Genomic DNA, 15016 nt, shown 5'->3' on the forward strand with positions numbered 1-15016 from the left:
ATGCGAACAAAGACTAACTAGAGAGAGAGGGGGAGAGAGAGAGAGGTGGGGGAGTGGGAGAGAGAGAGGGGGAGAGGGAGGCAGAGAGGGGAGGAGAGGGGGAGAGGGAGAGAGACAGGGGGGAGAGGGAGAGGAGTGGGAGAGAGAGGGGAGAGGGAGAGAGGGGGAGAGGGAAAGAGAGGGGAGAGGGAGGGAGAGAGGGGGAGAGTGAGAGAGAGTGGAGAGAGAGAGAGACGGGGGGAGAGGGAGAGAGAGAGAGGAGGGGGGGGGAAAGAAACAAACAAAACAAACAAACCAGAGACAGACAGACAGACAGCGGTACAGTGTAAAAACAACAACAAAAACCAAAAAAAACCAACCAACCAAGCAAACAAACAAAAACCACACACTACAGTCCCCCAACACTGACAGCGACGCCAAAGGGGAAGGGAACCCCCCAGGCCACTCAGCACTCACCAGCGTCGTTGTCGTCGTCGGTGTGCTGCTTCTCGTCGTTGACCATCTCCTCCTCGTCGTCATCGTCCGTGCCCAGCTCCTTGCCGCCGCTGGGAGGGGGAGGGAGGGCCAGGCTGCTGCGCGCGTGACCGTTGGACAGGTTGATGGGCTCTGCACGTGCACACCGCAACCACCGTCAGCACCCTCACCACCAACCATCACCATCGTCATCATCAACATCAACTCGTCATCGTCGTCGTCATCAACATCAACTCGTCGACGTCGTCGTCCCTCATCTTTCACAGCCATTGTCGATGTGATCATGACGGATTTGTTATCGTTTTGTTTTGTTTTGTCAAGATCTGTCGCCGTCATCGTTGTTGACGTCGTCGTCATCGTCATCGTCATCATCGTCGTCGTCATTATCAGAGTTGTCGTTTTGCATTGTCAATATCGCGGTCACGATCACGATCATCATCGTCCACGTCTTTATCATCATCATCATCATCATCATCATCATCATCGCCGTTGTCGTTTCAGTAATATCCTTTGTCACATCGCTGTCATCATCATCATCGCCATCACCATCATCATCATCATTATTATCATTATTATTATTATTATCATCGTCATTATTGTCATCATTAGCATCATCATCATCATCGTCATCATCATCATCATCATTATTATTATTATCATCATCATCATCATCGTCGTCATCATCATTATTATTATCACTATCATCATTAATATCATTGTTACTACTACTACTATCATTATGGTCCGTCGCCTCCGCTCTCATCACCAGACCGTGTTACGTGTATTGATATCACATTACCCTCATCATCATCACCGTTATCATCTTCCTCCTCCTCCTCCTCTCTCCCCCCCCCCACCGGTCCCCACGCCCCCACCTCCCCCCGCACCCCCACTCCAGCTCATAATTGTGCCCATCATCAAGGGCAGGGAAAAAAGAGGTCAGGTTGTCAGTGGCTTTAGCATCATCACCACTGGCAAGACCCGCTTGGGTCTGGGGCCCCACTGATCCACCGACATCGTCATTACCCGTTTATCGCCCTGTGATCAGATAATCATTACCACACTGCTCCACAAATAACGAGCTGAGAAGAGATGAGGGAGTGGGGGTGTGTGGGGGTGTGGGGTGGGGGGTGGGTGGGGGGGGGGTGGGAGGGCTGACGACTGAGATGACGATTTTAATGTATCGAAGTAATCAGAGTCATCAACGTTGGGTAATCAACAACCGTCAGCGCGTGCATCCGAGCTGAAGCGTCTTTTTGTCGTGGCCGGAGCTTGCTGAGAGGGGGGCACTGTGTCGCGCATTGTGCTGGCAATGACAGCTATTAATTCATAATTATATACTAATTCTTCGTCTCATAATCACTAAAAAAAAAAAAAAAAGCAAAACCCCACCATAACTACTGACAAATAGCAATGAATTGACTAATAACAATAAAACGTGGTAAGTATCGACGAAGGACAAGAAGACGAAGAAGAAGAAGAAGAAGAAGAAGAAGACAAAGAGAACAGAGAAAGTGAAAAACGAAACAAAACAGAAGAACATAAACAAGAACGGAAAGAACATGACGAAAAAGGAAAAACAAGAATAAAAAGAAAAACCAGATAAACGAACCACAAGAAATTGTCCAATAAGGAGGAGCAGGAAGATAAGGAAGAGGAGGAGGAGGAGAAGAAGAAGAAGAAGAAGAAAAGAACAAGAACAAGAAGAACAGGAACAGGAAGAAGAAAGAGAAGAACAAGACTACTACTACTACTACTGCTACTGCTAGTACCATCATCACTACTTCTACAGATGATGATGATAAAAAAAAGAATAATGATGATGATAATGATGATGATGATGATGATAATAATAATAATAATAATGATGATGATGATGATGATGATGATAAAAATAATAATGACCATCATTTTCATCATCATGATATCTATAATCATCATCATAATCAGCATCATCATCATCATAATTATTAAGTGAAGACGAAGAAGAAGAAGAAGAAGAAGAAGAAGAAGAAGAAGAAGAAGAAGAAGAAGAAGAAGAAGAAGAAGAAGAAGAAGAAGAAGAAGAAGAAGAAGCAGAAGAAGAAGAAGAAGAAGAAGAAGACGAGGCCTGTGGACTCACTGGGGTCATCAGGATGTCTGGACATCAGAGGGTGGTCCGGGGGGAGGGACGGAGGGCTGAACAGACCCAGACCCGCCAGCCGTTCTTGACTTTGTCTGCAGGATGAAAAGACATGCATAAGTGAATGGATGAATATATATCTATATCTATATACATCTCTCTCTCTCTCTCTCTCTCTCTCTCTCTCTCTCTATATATATATATATATATATATATATATATAATCATAAGAGTAAATAATACACACATACAGAAAGAAAAACGAAAAAGGTGAGGACGCCAACAGGTGGATAACAGGCTAATATGTGTACATATAATGGGTAGATAAATGTACTGCGAAATGAAAATACAAAAATATACTACCACTACTACTACTACTACTACTACTACTACTACTACTATCCATAAAAAGAACTGCAAATACAGACTAAAGAACACATGTTTGTAGGGATAGGGGTGTAAAGAATTTAAGTATATCACAGAGAGAGAGGGAGAGAGAGAGAGAGAGAGAGAGAGAGAGAGAGACAGAGAGAGAGACAGAGAGAGACAGAGAGAGAGAGAGAGAAAGAGAAGAGAAGAGAGAAAGAGAAGAGAGAGAGAGAGAGAGAGAGACAGACAGACAGAGAGAGAGAGAGAGAGAGAGAGAGAGTTCAAACTCAAAAATATTATTTTCTGTAAGGACACTGGCCTGTTTGCAGAGGTATATACATGCGTTTAGGAAACATTGAACGCCGTAAATACATGGGAGAAAGGAACGACAAAATGGACACAAATTTTGTACACAGAGAGAGAGGGAGGAGACAGAGTGACAGAGAGAGACACTGAACACTGAACACTGAACACTGAACACTTTAATGTCAATAGCTTTACAGCCCTAATGACATGGGGGTTCATAATACAAATAACAACATGCATCAATAGTAATAATATTGATGAAAACCAAAACCAAAACGAAATCAATCAATCTGTGCAACAAAGTGCAGTTCGACCATCCATTCAAAGTAATGGCATGTAGAGAGAAATAAAAACAAAAACATATATAAATGTATAACATAAATATTTTCCATATGAGAGTGACAACACAGATTTCACTTTTCACAATGAGCAACACCTGATACTATTTTATTATTGTTGAGTTTTTTTTCGTCGCATGTTATTCGCTTCTGCAATATATTTTGCAAGTGACTGTAGTGAAGTTTCCTGATTTAAATTAAGCACTCCAAAAATATCTTCAGAGACAGAGAGACAGGGACAGAGAGTCCATCCAAAACGGTAGTACACAGCACTTAGGAGTGAATTTACCAACTGTCACTTCTCCTATTGCATTATTGTCGTCAGTTGTTGCTATCATCATGATTATTATCATCTTTATAGCTGCCACTGCTCTTCCTCATCTCCTCCGCCCCCGCCCCCCCCCACCCCCACACCCCCTACCCCCACCTCCCCGCCCTTCTCTTTCTTCTATCCATTGTGGAAACAAGCTGAGAAAGCTGAGAATGCTGAGAAAAAAACACACTGAACCACCGGACCTGAGAAACCAGACACGACACAAGAAAAGGAAGAGGGAGGGGGTGGGGGGCGGGGTTAGGGGGTAGGGGGTGGGGGGGGGGGAGATTGATAGAGTAGGATTGGGAAGAAGTTTGAAAAAAAACCCGTATGGATTAGGAAGAAGAGCCCCCAAAAGAAAAAAAAGTACAGACAGGCCTTTTAGCACTAACCATGGGCCTAATTTGTTGGGTTTTGTTTAGCCAGTGGTCATTTTAAGACCATGCTACTAATGCTCACCGCTCCCAATGACAAATGCCCACCCAAATGACAAATGAACTGTTCATTTTGTCCCTCCCTCCCACAATGGCGACGACGGCGCCAAGAGCTCACAGCGACACACGGCGGCCTCTTCAGAAAGCTGCAGCCAGGCAAGGGCGGTCACTGCGCAGAAACGATCCATCACGGAAGAGCAAGATGGCGGGCGCGGGGCGGGGGCGGGGCGGTGGATGGGAGGGGAAAAAGGGGGGCCAAGTAAATCATGGGATTGAAGCTACAGCTAGATGTGACAGCGCTGTACTCGGCGTCATTCTTCATTTGAGCTGGTCCTTTCCTCTCGTTTTCTTGTTTGTTTTGTTTTGTTTTTGTTTCTTTTCAAACTGACCCCACCCCCCTTAATTCTTTCTCCCCTCTTTCTCCTCCTTCTCCTCCTCCTCTTCCTATTCTTCAAGTTTCTATAGGTTGCCGCTGTTGACCTTGTTGTTGTTGTTGTTGTTGTTGTTATTGTTGCTGACTGCGACAGGAGCGTTGGTGGCTCCGGTCCAGTTTGTTGCTGACTGAACTTTATTTATTCGTCAATAATGACGAAGTGCACATCCCTTGTTTGTGATTGGTTTATTGATTTCTGTATTGATTTATTGATGTAGTTAGTCGTTTATTTATTTACTTATCTTTTTGTCTATTTATCCGTTTGTTTATTTATTTTATTCATGCATTTATTTATCTATCTATTTGTTTATTCATTCATTCATTTAGTTACGTAGCAAGTTATTTATTTATCTAATTAGTTAGTTATCCATACGTCGACTAAGACAATGAAAGTGCACCATGTTACCCCCCCAAAGAACCTGACCAATGAACTCAGCCGTTCAGAGACGGGGCATGACCGACTTCTGACGGTGATACCCAGGGAAAGGAAACCCCCCCACCTGAACACCACTTTCCCCGGACACAGGCACGTTGACAGAACGACATAAAACTGGTTTGCTGACTGTGTGCAATGAGACAGTGAAGAAAACATGGTCCGAGGAAACTGACAGGAGAGGGGAACGGAGCGAAGGGGGTAGGGCGAAGGGGGGGGGGGGGGGCAGAATGTGGGGACACGGTGTTGAGGCCAGAGGAAAGGACTCAAAGACTCACAGAGACCCTCCCCCACCCCCCGGGCCTGCAAACATTGGAGATGCACATGCACACACACGATCGCAAAAGGAAAAGACAATGGGTAAATAAATGAAATGATACAACAAGTTTATTTTTTTTACACAACATATTTGTCGGAATAAAAGTATAGGTTATCTGCTCAAATTTAAGAACTTGTTCTACTGGTTCTTCTTTCTTCTGAACGCACAGAATAATTGTGTGCACAGCGACACCTCTAGTTACGCTCACATCATCGTTTAACAACTGTGCCAGTTCTACGTGACGATCTATACCGAACTGTCTATGTTTAATATATATATATATATATATATATATATATATATATATATATATATATATATATATCCCTGAAAGGTCTGTAGACATCGCAATGTAGCAGAAAATGAAGTTCGTCCACTATTTTATTACAGAAAGGACATGTCGTAACATTATCACTACAACGTTTGTTATTTTTTCAGACCAGTTGTACCAAGTGTAAACCTGACGAAATTGATCCCTGGATTTGTTTAGTCTGAACTGAGTTAGGTCACATCCCAGGCCAGAGGAACGGGAAAGAAGAAGAGGAAAAAGTTTGTGTCGGAACACCGTGCGCGGCCACAACGTTAAAAGCCCTAACTGCTAATCCCTGACGACGAAACGCTAATGCGCAAGTTTACCTGCAGTTTCCAGCCTTTCAACCTCTCATCGACGTCTTAATCACTGATGACAAAACAGGTCTCGTGAATGAAAAGCAACGGTAACTTCATACACAATTAGTGCCCATACATAAACGTACCATCGCTTTGGTTAATGACGACCAAAAAACATGATCACAAATGTACAGTTAATTCAATACAGATCCAAGCCCTTAAACCTATCATCAAAATCTTCATCGCTGAATCCATTCCTTCTCCCATCACTCAGCGCCCCCCCCCCCCCCCCCCCCCCTCCCCCTCACAAAAGAGACTGAATTCGCTGAACTGAACAAAAGAAGTTGCATTGTGGAGCGATATCGCTTACCAGAACCCCGCCCTCCTGAACTCAGAGAAAGTCTGCCCGAAGATTCTCCCCCACCCTTCCTCCCATCCTCAGCCTCCACCAACCCTCCCTCCATCCGTCCGTTCCACTGCAGCACACACCCTCTCTCCCTCCCTCCCCACATCCTCCCTCCCTGCTCCTCTATTGCCGCCACTTCGCACAATGAGCAATAAAAAGACGGATCGGAAAGCGAACAAAAAGACAGATCGGGCGGCGAAACGCAATCGATAGGCTCTCCGGCGTGCGCGGAGGAGGCGGCGTGCTTGCTTGCCTTGCAAATCTAGACGAATGGGATTGAAGAGAAGAGGGCCAGGTCTCAGTTTGCAGTCCTTCAAGCCCCAGCCTCTCCCAAAGGCTTAATGGACGGTATTTTGACAAGATGATTGAGCCGAGAACATCTCTTAGCCAGATTAATTGACATAATTCTCTTTATTTTCCATTTGTTCTCCGCACAAGCGGTCTGACGAGCGGCTGAGCTATCGGGGGATGACTGTGAGCCTCATCGGGTCGCCCTGGAGGACCCTGAAACCGCCGGCCAGGGAGAGGAAATTGCGCAAGTTTGTTCAAATTTCACCTCAACCGTCCGTCCCCCTCCCCAACCCCCCCCCTACCCCCTCCCTTCCCACCAGGTCAATAAAAGACAGAGAGAATTCATCAGTGATCCTTGCAAGGCGACAGGTGTAATTGAGGGGGACCGGTGAAGGGGAGGGGGGAGAGGTGGGGGAGGGATGGAGAGAGAGTGGGGAGGGGGAGGGGGAGAGAAAGAAACAAGAGACAGAAATAGACAGAGGGACAGAGAGAGAAGGAGACATACATACAGACAGACAGAGCACGAGAGAACGACGGACAGAGACACAGATAAAGAAAGACAGGGACACACACACACACACACACACACACACACACACACACACGCGCGCGCGCGCTCAGGCACAGAGAGAGGGACAAAGACAGAGAGACAGAGAAAGACACAAAGAGACAGAGAGACACAGAGAGAGAGAAAGACAAAGAGACAAAGACAGAGACACAGAGAGAGACAGAGACACAGAGAGACAGGGACAGAGACAGAGAGAGACAGAGTCAGAGAGAGTCACAGAGAGAGACAGAGAGAGGGAGACAGACAGACACAGAGAGAGACAGAGACACAGACACAGACACAGAGAGAGACAGACAGACACAGAGACAGAGAGACAGAGACAGGGAGAAGAGGAACATGGATGGTAGGGGAAAGGTGAGGTGAGGGGAGGGGGGGGGGGGGTGGGGGGGGAGCGGGGGGGGGGGGGGACGGGGCTGGTGGTGAAGAGAGACAGATCTGTTCTGCAAAATTGAACGGGTTGACGAGCCGAGGAGTGTGGCGTGAATAAACACAAGGACGCTGGGTTCTGGACTTTTCTTTTTTTTTTCTTTCTTCTTTCTTCTTTCTTCTTTCTTCTTCTTTTCCCCAACCCTCTTGTGGGAAGACAAGGCAGAAAAGGATTCCATCTGATCACCCTCCACACCCAAAACATGCACTGAATGATATTCCTTTGAAGGAAAAAACAATTCTGGAAGCGAAATGAAAGACAGGAGAAACAGAAATAGAGGAAACAAAACATCGTATACAGACGGACACAGACATGCTAACTGTCCTACAGAAAGATAGGAGAAATAGAAATAGAGGAAACAAAATATCGTACATAGATGGACACAGATATGTCTGATTGACATACAGAAAGATAAGAGAAATAGGAATAAAGGAAACAAAATATCGTATACAGATGGACACAGACACGCTGATCGACATACAGAAAGAAAAGAAAAAGACAGAAAAGCAGACAGAATGAAAGAAAGGACAAAGAAAAAAAAAGAGCTAAGAAAGAATGAAGGAAAGAAAGAAACCAGTGGCACTGGGTGAAAAGAAAAGCTGTTATAAAAGAAATGTGTACCCTTTCTTTCCCTGAGACTGTCGTGCAAACGAAAATATCGGGGGGGGGAAAAAATGGAAAGGGTGGAAGAGGGGCTGTTAGCGTATATTTGAGAGAGACAGTGTGAGGGGAGACAAAGACAGAAACAGAGAGAGACAGCGAGAGAGAGAGATACAGACAGACAGACAGACACACACACACACACACATACACAGAGGCAAAGACAGAGACAGAGATGATCAGAAAGAGGGTGGGCGATACGCACAGAGGATATCTACCGGTTTCTCCATACACCAGTTTATCTGAAGAGTGCACGGGAACGGTCATCTAGAAATCTTATATAATGGCAAAAAGAATGTGTGCTGTTTTAGTTTGTCTACATGCCTCTGCATAATTATGTCAACACTGGTTCAATCTGTGTGTCAAACAATTTCTAAAAACAGATGTGTGTCTATTGTATTTACATAATTTTCTTTCAGTGACTTTAGTATTTTCATTATTTGCCTTTTCTTTCTTTGATAAGCCTCAAATATAGCAGTGGTTATCTATAGCTAGTTTTCTTGTGAAATACACCGACTCCTGGAGATTTGAATGATTTCATTACGTTCATTTCATCATTTCCAAAATACCTACCTTTCACGTGCAGACAAGTGCCCGCCCTTTATGAAAACTACAAAATTTGCCTTTTGTGCCTTTTTCCTGCGATTATTCATATCTGCAAATTGTAGTATTGTATTCGTTTACATAGATTTTTTTTCTACTTCTATGTCCTCATGTACCAGTGTGTGGCATGCACTATTGTATATATGTATTATCTCATGTGAGGCGCTACGAGCCCAGCATATGGGGAGTTTTTGCCATATAAGTACAATATATTACCATTATTATCATCATCATCATTTTCGAGATTAACTGCCAGGTGCAAGCAATGTGCTTCTCGATTTAGACCAAACAAACAAACAAACAAAAATATATATATATCAACCGATAAAACAAACAAATGCGCTAGCCAATCAAAACACATCAACAAGAAATAACAGTTCAAACATTTCCATAACACCTGGAATTAGATTAGCTAGGCGCCGTGTTCACCTGGCCTTTGACGATTCGACGGTCAGGTCATTGGTGAAAAAGGAAAATAGTCGTGGACTCAGAAACCACCCTTGTTTAACAATCAGTATTTAAAAAAAAAAAGTCAGATTAGCAACATTTGTCATGGACAAAAGCCAGTATATTATCATAAATACTTCTAAAAGCATGATATGATTTACTTTTCATACCACTTTTCCTCAGAACAAACTAAAAAATGTTTCGACTGACCAAACGAAAAGCTTTTCCGAAGTTAACAAAGGCTACGTAAACTAAGTATTCTTAGTTGTTGTTTTTTTTTACGGTGGCAAACAGTGTGTGTGTGTGTGTGTGTGTGTGTGTGTGTGTGTGTGTGTGTGTGTGTGTGTGTGTGTGTCTGTGTGTGTGTCTGTGTGTGTCTGTGTGTGTATGTACCTCTGTATCTATCTATCTATTTATACACACTCTACTTTCCGACAGCCCCTGAAACATGTCTTTACGCTCTCCCCCCCCCCCCCCCAACATACCCGACCCCATCCAACCCCACGTCACTCCTACCGTTAAGGCCCTCAAAAACCTCCAACCCCTCCACTCCCCCCCCCCCCCCACCCCCCAGAGAAAAACAATCCGAGACACAACACACAAAAACAACAAACAAACAAACAAACAAACAACAGCAAAACTACAAATGCCCCCCCCCCTTCCTCCTCCTTTCAAAGAGGGTCTGACAGGTCAACAATGCGCTGATAATGGAACAACCTTCTTCTCTTTCCCACCTCCCTCAACCCCTCTCCTCCTCCCCCTTCCCTCTAAGTCCCACCACACTCACACTCAACCCCTCCCCGTCCCCCCGCAAAAGGAAAAAAAAAGAAGAAGAAAAGATAAAAGATCGGAAAAGCTTGAAACAACTATGTGTCCGCACAATTAAATTTGACTGAACAGATTGTAAGTTTTTCTTTCTCCCCTAACTTTCTTCCTTTCTTTCTTTCTTTCCTTACATCGTTTCCCCTTCATTACACCATCACTTGTTTTTTTCTTTTGGAAGGGGAGGGGACAGGGCGGAGGGGAGGAAGAGGGCACGAGGGAGTTGGGGGGAAGTTGCAAGGTCCAAACCCGAACAGACGCCTCTTCCCGGGAACGAATCAAGGAGACGATCAAGCGCGGCCCCGACACGGCAAAGTGACACGGCACACACAGAGGGAAAACAAGAAGTGCATGCTGTCACAGGCAGACGGCAGAAAAGGCCTTTCCACCTCTCGGCGTTAAAGAGGGGACCCCCACCACCACTCTCTGTGACAGTTCCGTCAATAACCATAACTCTCAGCCCCTGTTGGTTTGGGCTGCCCCCTCCCCCGCCCACACTCCTCCCCCCACGTCCCTCCTAAAAAAGAATGTTTTGTCTCCCCCTCCTTTTTCCTCCTCCACCCCTCTCCCCCTCTCTCTCTTTCGCCCTTGTCTGTCTCTGCATGCCTCTCTCAATGGCCAAAAGTTGATACTCATGTCTTTTTTTTCCCCCCCTTCTGTTTATCTGTCTGTCTACCTGTCTCTTCCCACAACTACTACACCTGACACTCAGGTTACTTTTAGAATATCTTCCTCTCTCTCCCCCATCCCCTCTTCTATCCATAGAAAAATCACGGAAAACCTGCTCCCCCATGTTCCAACCTGCCCACCATGGTTTTTGCCTATTCGTGAAATGTTTAGTTAAATCCGGATTTTTTTAAGGGCTTCATTTTTATTTATTTTTTTTTTTTTTTTTATTTACGTCTTTTTGTTTCTCTCTTTTTTTTGTTTCGATGTAGGGCCAAACCAAGACGGAAAGAGTGTAGATGTAACTAACGCCTTTCACCGACACTGAATCATCCAGACCACCAAGCGTTGTCCCTACAAAGCAGGCGATACGACACAGGTGGGGGAAAAAAAAAACAAGAACAAAACAAGAATGCACGCTGTCACATGCTGAAGGCAAGGAAAGGCCTTTCAACCCCTCAAGTAGGCCCCCCGTCACGGCTGCCAAACACTCCTCGTGACAGTTCTGTCAATGGGCCATAACTGTGGCCCACTGCTGTCCCTTCCTCGCTATTTCTCCATCGTCATCCTCGTCTCTCTTTTTTTTTTTTTTTTTTTTTTTACTTTTTCCATTTCATATTTATTTTTCATTTTTGCTTGTTTCTGTCTTTTTCTCAATAGTCAAAAGCTGTCAGCCACGTTTTTCAATCTGTCTGTCTAATTGTATGGAATGGTATGGTATGGGATGGATGGTGTGGTATTTTCTTACTTTGTCACAACAGATTTTTCTGTGTGAAATTCGGGCTGCTCTCCCCGGAAAGAGCGCGTGGCTGCTACAGTGCAACACTCCCCCCCCCCGCCCCATCCCTCCCCCCATCTCCCTCCCCTTCTTTTCCTCTGCCTGGAAGTGTGTTGATTTGCTGTCAAAGTGCAGTGTCTGTTTCATCAAGTGCAGTCGACACTCCAGTTACGTTTTGAATAATGTCTTTCCTTGCGCCTTCATACTTCCTTTTCCGCATTATTCTCCACAGAAAAAAAGTCCTGGATAACAGGACAGAGTGTGTCCCAACTTCCCTACTTGGACATTATCAATTATTAAATGACGCAGGTAGGAAAAACAACAACAAAACAATCAATCAATTCATTCATTTATTTTATTTTATTTTTTTACGGGGTCAAAACCAAATGGTACAGTTACGGAGCAGGCGCCTACCACCGGCTCCGAATCAGCCTGACGATCAAGCGCGGCCACGACAAGGCCAGCGACACGACACGACACACGGGGAAAACAAAGAGTGCATGCTGTCACAGGCCAAAGGCCCAAAAAAGAAAGGTCCTTTCAGCCTCTCGGCGTTACAAGTGGGGATCCCTTCCCCCTTCCCCCTGCCCCCATCACCACCACTGACACTCTCTGTGACAGTTCCGTCAATAACCAGAACTGTCAGCCGTGTTTCTGCCCCCCACCCCAACCCCCAAGTAAATGTTCCCTCCTTCCTCATCCTCCCCCTTTTCCTTCTTCTCTGTGTGTGTGTGTGTGTGTGTGTGTGTGTGTGTGTGTGTGTGTGTGTGTGTGTGTGTGTGTGTGTGTGTGTGTGTGTGTGTGTGCGTGTGCGTGTGTGCGTGTGTCAGTCTTCAACAACAGCTAAAGCTGCCACCCACGTTTGTCTGTCCAACTGTCTGCCTGTCCCTTTCAGCAACAAAACATGACAGTCATTTTATTTTTGGAATGTCTTCTGACCCGGTCCCCCGGCCCCCTCCTTCCCCCCTCCTCCTCCGTGGGAAAGAAACAAGTCCTGGAAAACAGGACATGGCCCCAGCCCCGCCCCCTCCCTGCTTTGGATAGACCTTGTCTTTTTTTTTCCCGTCACAACTTACATACCGTCAAATCATGGAGAGTTGTATTTGTATTTCTCTTTTTTTGTCACAACAGATTTCTCTGTGTGAAATTCGGGCTGCTCTCCCCAGGGAGAGTGCTTCGCTACACTGAGAGCGCCACCTTTTTTTCTTTTTTTTTTTTTCCTGCGTGCAGTTTTTATTTGTTTTTCATATCGAAGTGGATTTTTCTACAGCATTTTTGCCAGGAACAACCCTTCTGTTGCTGTGGGTTCTTTTACGTGCGCTAAGTACATGCTGCACAAGGGACCTCTGTTTATCGTCTCATCCGAATGACTAGCGTCCAGACCATCACTCAAGGTCTAGTGAAGGGGGAGAAAATATTGGTTGACTGTACCACGATTCGAACCAGTGCGCTCAGATTCCCTCGCTTCCTATGCGGACGCTTTACCTCTAGGCCATCACTCCACTTTTAATAGGCTTCTCTCTTCCCCTGTATTTCACACCGGCACGAACTGATCCAGACGATCAAGTGCGTCCTTTTACAAGGCAAGCGACACGACACACACAGAGGGAACGCGAGAGTGCATGCTGTCAAAGGCTAAAGACAGAAAGGCCTTTCCGCCTGTCGATGTGACAACCAGGGCCCCATCACACCTGCTGACACTCTCCCTGTGACAGGTCCGTCAATAACAGATTGAACAGATTCTTTTTTCAGGAAAAAGACAAATGACTGCCAGTTATTAATTGATCAGCGTGTCAAGATAAAGGTGTTAAAGTTTTTGTTATATTTATGAAATATTTTACGCAAAGCCCTCAAGTTGCCATATGTACACTGTCGTTACAATTAGAATAAGTAAAAAGACAACGTTTCTTGTATGTCTTTCAAGAAAATTAGGAGTCGATTGACAACATATCTACCACAGACACATATAATATACAAACACTGACACACAGACAACCGAAACACATGGTTATTACACGCTGTGTGTAAACTCACACGTGAACCCAAACCCCGCCACCACAACAAGAAAAAACAACAACACCAAAGTGGCACAAACTGTGAAACCCACCCTGCACCTCACGCCCGCAGAGACACGTAAATCACCAAACAACAAGAGGGGAGGGCGGGTGGAAGGGGTGCAGCTGGGACTGGAGGTTGGGAGAGGTAGGAGGTTGGGGAGAGGTAGGAGGTTGGGGAGAGGGGTGGGGAGACAAGCCGGAAACGCAAGACTGTCTAAAAGCGTCACGCTCGCTTGCTCCCCGTGCGTTCAGTTATCTCCCCCAGCAACAAGTCCAAGGTTTATGGGGGCTCCGGGCCCGGCAAGCAGCTGCTAACTGGTCCTGCAAATGGTGCCGAACTAATGCCCTGCCGACCAAGCCAGCAGTCCGACACCAAGACGTCGGCAGCAAGGCGTGTGGAACGTGCAGTGTGATCAGAAACAGCTGGCAGATCGCGGCACGGATCAAGGTGGCTACAGATTCATCACGGCGCCTTTCCGCTTCCTCCTCCTTCCCCGGCATGTACAAAGCAACATTATCTGCCCTGTGATCTCCAGTCCCTGTCACAAACCACCGGGCCTTAAAGACGCTGTCACGCTCTTCGATGCACTCCAATAAGCGTGAGAACATGGCCGTTCTTCCCCTTTTTCTCCGCTCCTTTTTCTTTTTTCCACCCCCGCTCTACTGGAGGCGACCTTGGAACTGATGTCGCGCAGCAAGTAATGGTTTGTAAACTCAGTCCCGCTACGATGAGCCCAAGAATTTTACGGGGACTGTTCACAGAGGACCCGAACAGTCTGACAGTCTTTAAAACGGAGAGGTCGCGCTGGAATGCGAACGTTGAGTAAGTGTGTGACTTACGCGGAAAATCCGAGTTCGTCTGTCGCTGTCAGCATGAACTTCCTCCGGCTCAGACACAGGCTGACCACATCACAAAATAATAATTATGATCACGCGTGTCACAGGCCGACTGGGTGGACGCGTCACCATCTGGGCTGCTGAAGCATGACGGCATAGATCAGGTGAAGTCGGTGGTCGTCTGACTTCCATCAGCCGTGATGGGTGGTGCGATCTTACCGGCATCACCAACCACATGATCGTGAAATGTCGACACGAGGACCGCATAGGCTGGCTCTCTCTCTCTCTCTCTCTCTCTCTCTCT

General features: G+C 45.9%; 1 protein-coding gene across 1 annotated transcript in view; it reads right to left on the reverse strand.

Annotated features, from left to right (window-relative positions):
* Positions 1–15016, reverse strand: part of LOC143283831 (uncharacterized) — a 221404-nt gene that overhangs the window by 79346 nt on the left and 127042 nt on the right. The window contains exons 4-5 of the mRNA XM_076590206.1: positions 2597–2691; positions 457–606 (exon numbers count right to left, since the gene is read on the reverse strand). Coding sequence (XP_076446321.1) covers positions 457–606; positions 2597–2691 — 245 coding nt within the window. The remainder of the gene's footprint in view (positions 1–456; positions 607–2596; positions 2692–15016) is intronic.

Source organism: Babylonia areolata, chromosome 7 (genome assembly GCF_041734735.1).
Source record: "Babylonia areolata isolate BAREFJ2019XMU chromosome 7, ASM4173473v1, whole genome shotgun sequence".
Lineage (NCBI taxonomy): Eukaryota > Metazoa > Mollusca > Gastropoda > Neogastropoda > Buccinidae > Babylonia > Babylonia areolata.